The 1,933-nt window shown below is 45.7% G+C and overlaps 1 protein-coding gene across 1 annotated transcript; it reads right to left on the minus strand.

The window, feature by feature from the left end:
• Positions 732–1,658, minus strand: LOC102179480 (olfactory receptor 4N4). The gene has a single exon (XM_005685568.2). The coding sequence runs from the start codon at positions 1,656–1,658 to the stop codon at positions 732–734; it is 927 nt and encodes a 308-aa protein (XP_005685625.2).

Genomic DNA, 1,933 nt, shown 5'->3' on the forward strand with positions numbered 1-1,933 from the left:
TGAGGGAGGAAGAATATATATGTTTTGAAGAATTTTGAAACTTTTTAAGCGGCTCAAAACAAGTCTGCAGCATAACATTTGGCTTTTAATGATGTTTTGCTGGTTATTGATCTCTGCCTGGAATCCTGATGATTTTCCTCTAAATCATAGAAGAAACAATTTCAGATAAGTCAGCTCTCTTGCTTAAAGTACTAAAAATGAATTCTTACTGCAATTAGAATAAAATAAAACTTCTTATCTTAGCCCAAGAGACCTTAGTTATTTGACCCTTACATATAAATTGACACCTAAAATCTCTCACACTTATTCATTATAGTGCAACTATTCTGGTGTTTCTTTTATGTTCTTTAAACATACAAAGTGTATTTTCTTGTTATGCATAAATTTCCCCCACTAGTTACAATAAAGTGAAGTGAAGTCTCTAAGTTGTGTCCGACTCTTTGTGACCACATGGAGCCTACCAGGCTCCTCCGTCCATGGGATTTTCCAGGCAAGAGAACTGGAGTGGGGTGCTATTTCCTTCTCCAGGGGATCTTCCCGACTCAGGGATCAAACCCGGGTCTCCCGCATTGTAGGCAGATGCTTTTACCGTCTGAGCCACCAGGGAAGTCCCAATAGTTATAGTAGTACATGAAAAATGGAAGGCACTCAATGAAAAGCAATATTTGTTAAATGAATGAAAGATTTGCAGCCAGAATTTCCCGTTCATGACTTCATATTATAAAACCTATTCAGAAAAACACATGCCGGCTCAATATCCTCCTCATGGAAGCTTTCACTTCCTGGTTGCGAAGGGTATAAATCACAGGATTCATCAAAGGAAAGATCACTGTGTGGAAAAAGGAAACCACCTTGTCTGCTGATAAGGCTGTGAAGGGACGAGTGTAGATAAAGATGGCAGGCCCAAACATGAGGAGTATAATGATGACATGAGTGGTGCATGTGGACAGCGCCTTGCTCTTTCCTTCAGAAGCAGGCCCACTTACACGGCAGAGGATGACTGCATAGGAGGCCAGGAGGCCCAGAAAGCACAGCAGGGTGAGCAGGCCACTGTTGAAGACCATCAGGAGCTCCACCACAAAGGTGTCCGTGCAGGCCAGCTTGATGACCTGAGGCACATCACAGAAGAAGTTGTCCAGTCGGTTTGGACCACAGAAGGGCAAGCGGAGGATGAGGGCCACTTGGATAATGGAATGAACAAAGCCTCCAAGCCACAGAACCAACAGCAAGGCATAGCAGGCTCTAGGGCTCATGACAGTCGAATAGTGTAAAGGACGACAGATGGCAATGTAGCGGTCAAAGGCCATCACGACAAGGAGTAATCCCTCCCCTCCTCCAAGGAAGTGCAAGAAGAAGAGCTGAGTGATGCAGCCTCTATAGGAGATCACCTTCTTGTCAGAGAGGAAGTCCACCAGCATCCTGGGAGCCACAATGAAGGAGTAAGATGCATCCAGGAAGGCCAGGTTGCCCAGGAAGAAGTAGAGCGGGGCCGTGAGGCCAGGGTCTGACCTGATAGTGAAGATGATGAGGAAATTTCCAGGAAGGATGATGATGTAGAAAATTAAAATCAGGACAAAGACCAGGAGCTGAATATTTTGAGACTGGGTCAGACCAAGGAGAATGAATTCTGTCACCACTGTGCTATTTTCTATCTTCATCTCCTGTGCCTGTAGTACATGGGAGAGTAGAGAATTTATTTCCAGTTCTTCTCCCACTAAAATCTGTGAATTCTACATCTATGATATTCCATTGCTGCTGCTGCTGCTGCTGCTGCTGCTGCTGCTGCTAAGTCGCTTCAGTCGTGTCCAACTCTGTGTGACCCCATAGACGGCAGCCCACCAGGCTCCGCCGTAGCTGGGATTCTCCAGGCAGGAATGCTGGAGTGGGTTGCCATGCCCTCCTCCAGGGAATCTTCCCTGACCCAGGGACTGAA

Source organism: Capra hircus, chromosome 10 (assembly GCF_001704415.2).
Source record: "Capra hircus breed San Clemente chromosome 10, ASM170441v1, whole genome shotgun sequence".
In the NCBI taxonomy this organism is placed as follows: domain Eukaryota; kingdom Metazoa; phylum Chordata; class Mammalia; order Artiodactyla; family Bovidae; genus Capra; species Capra hircus.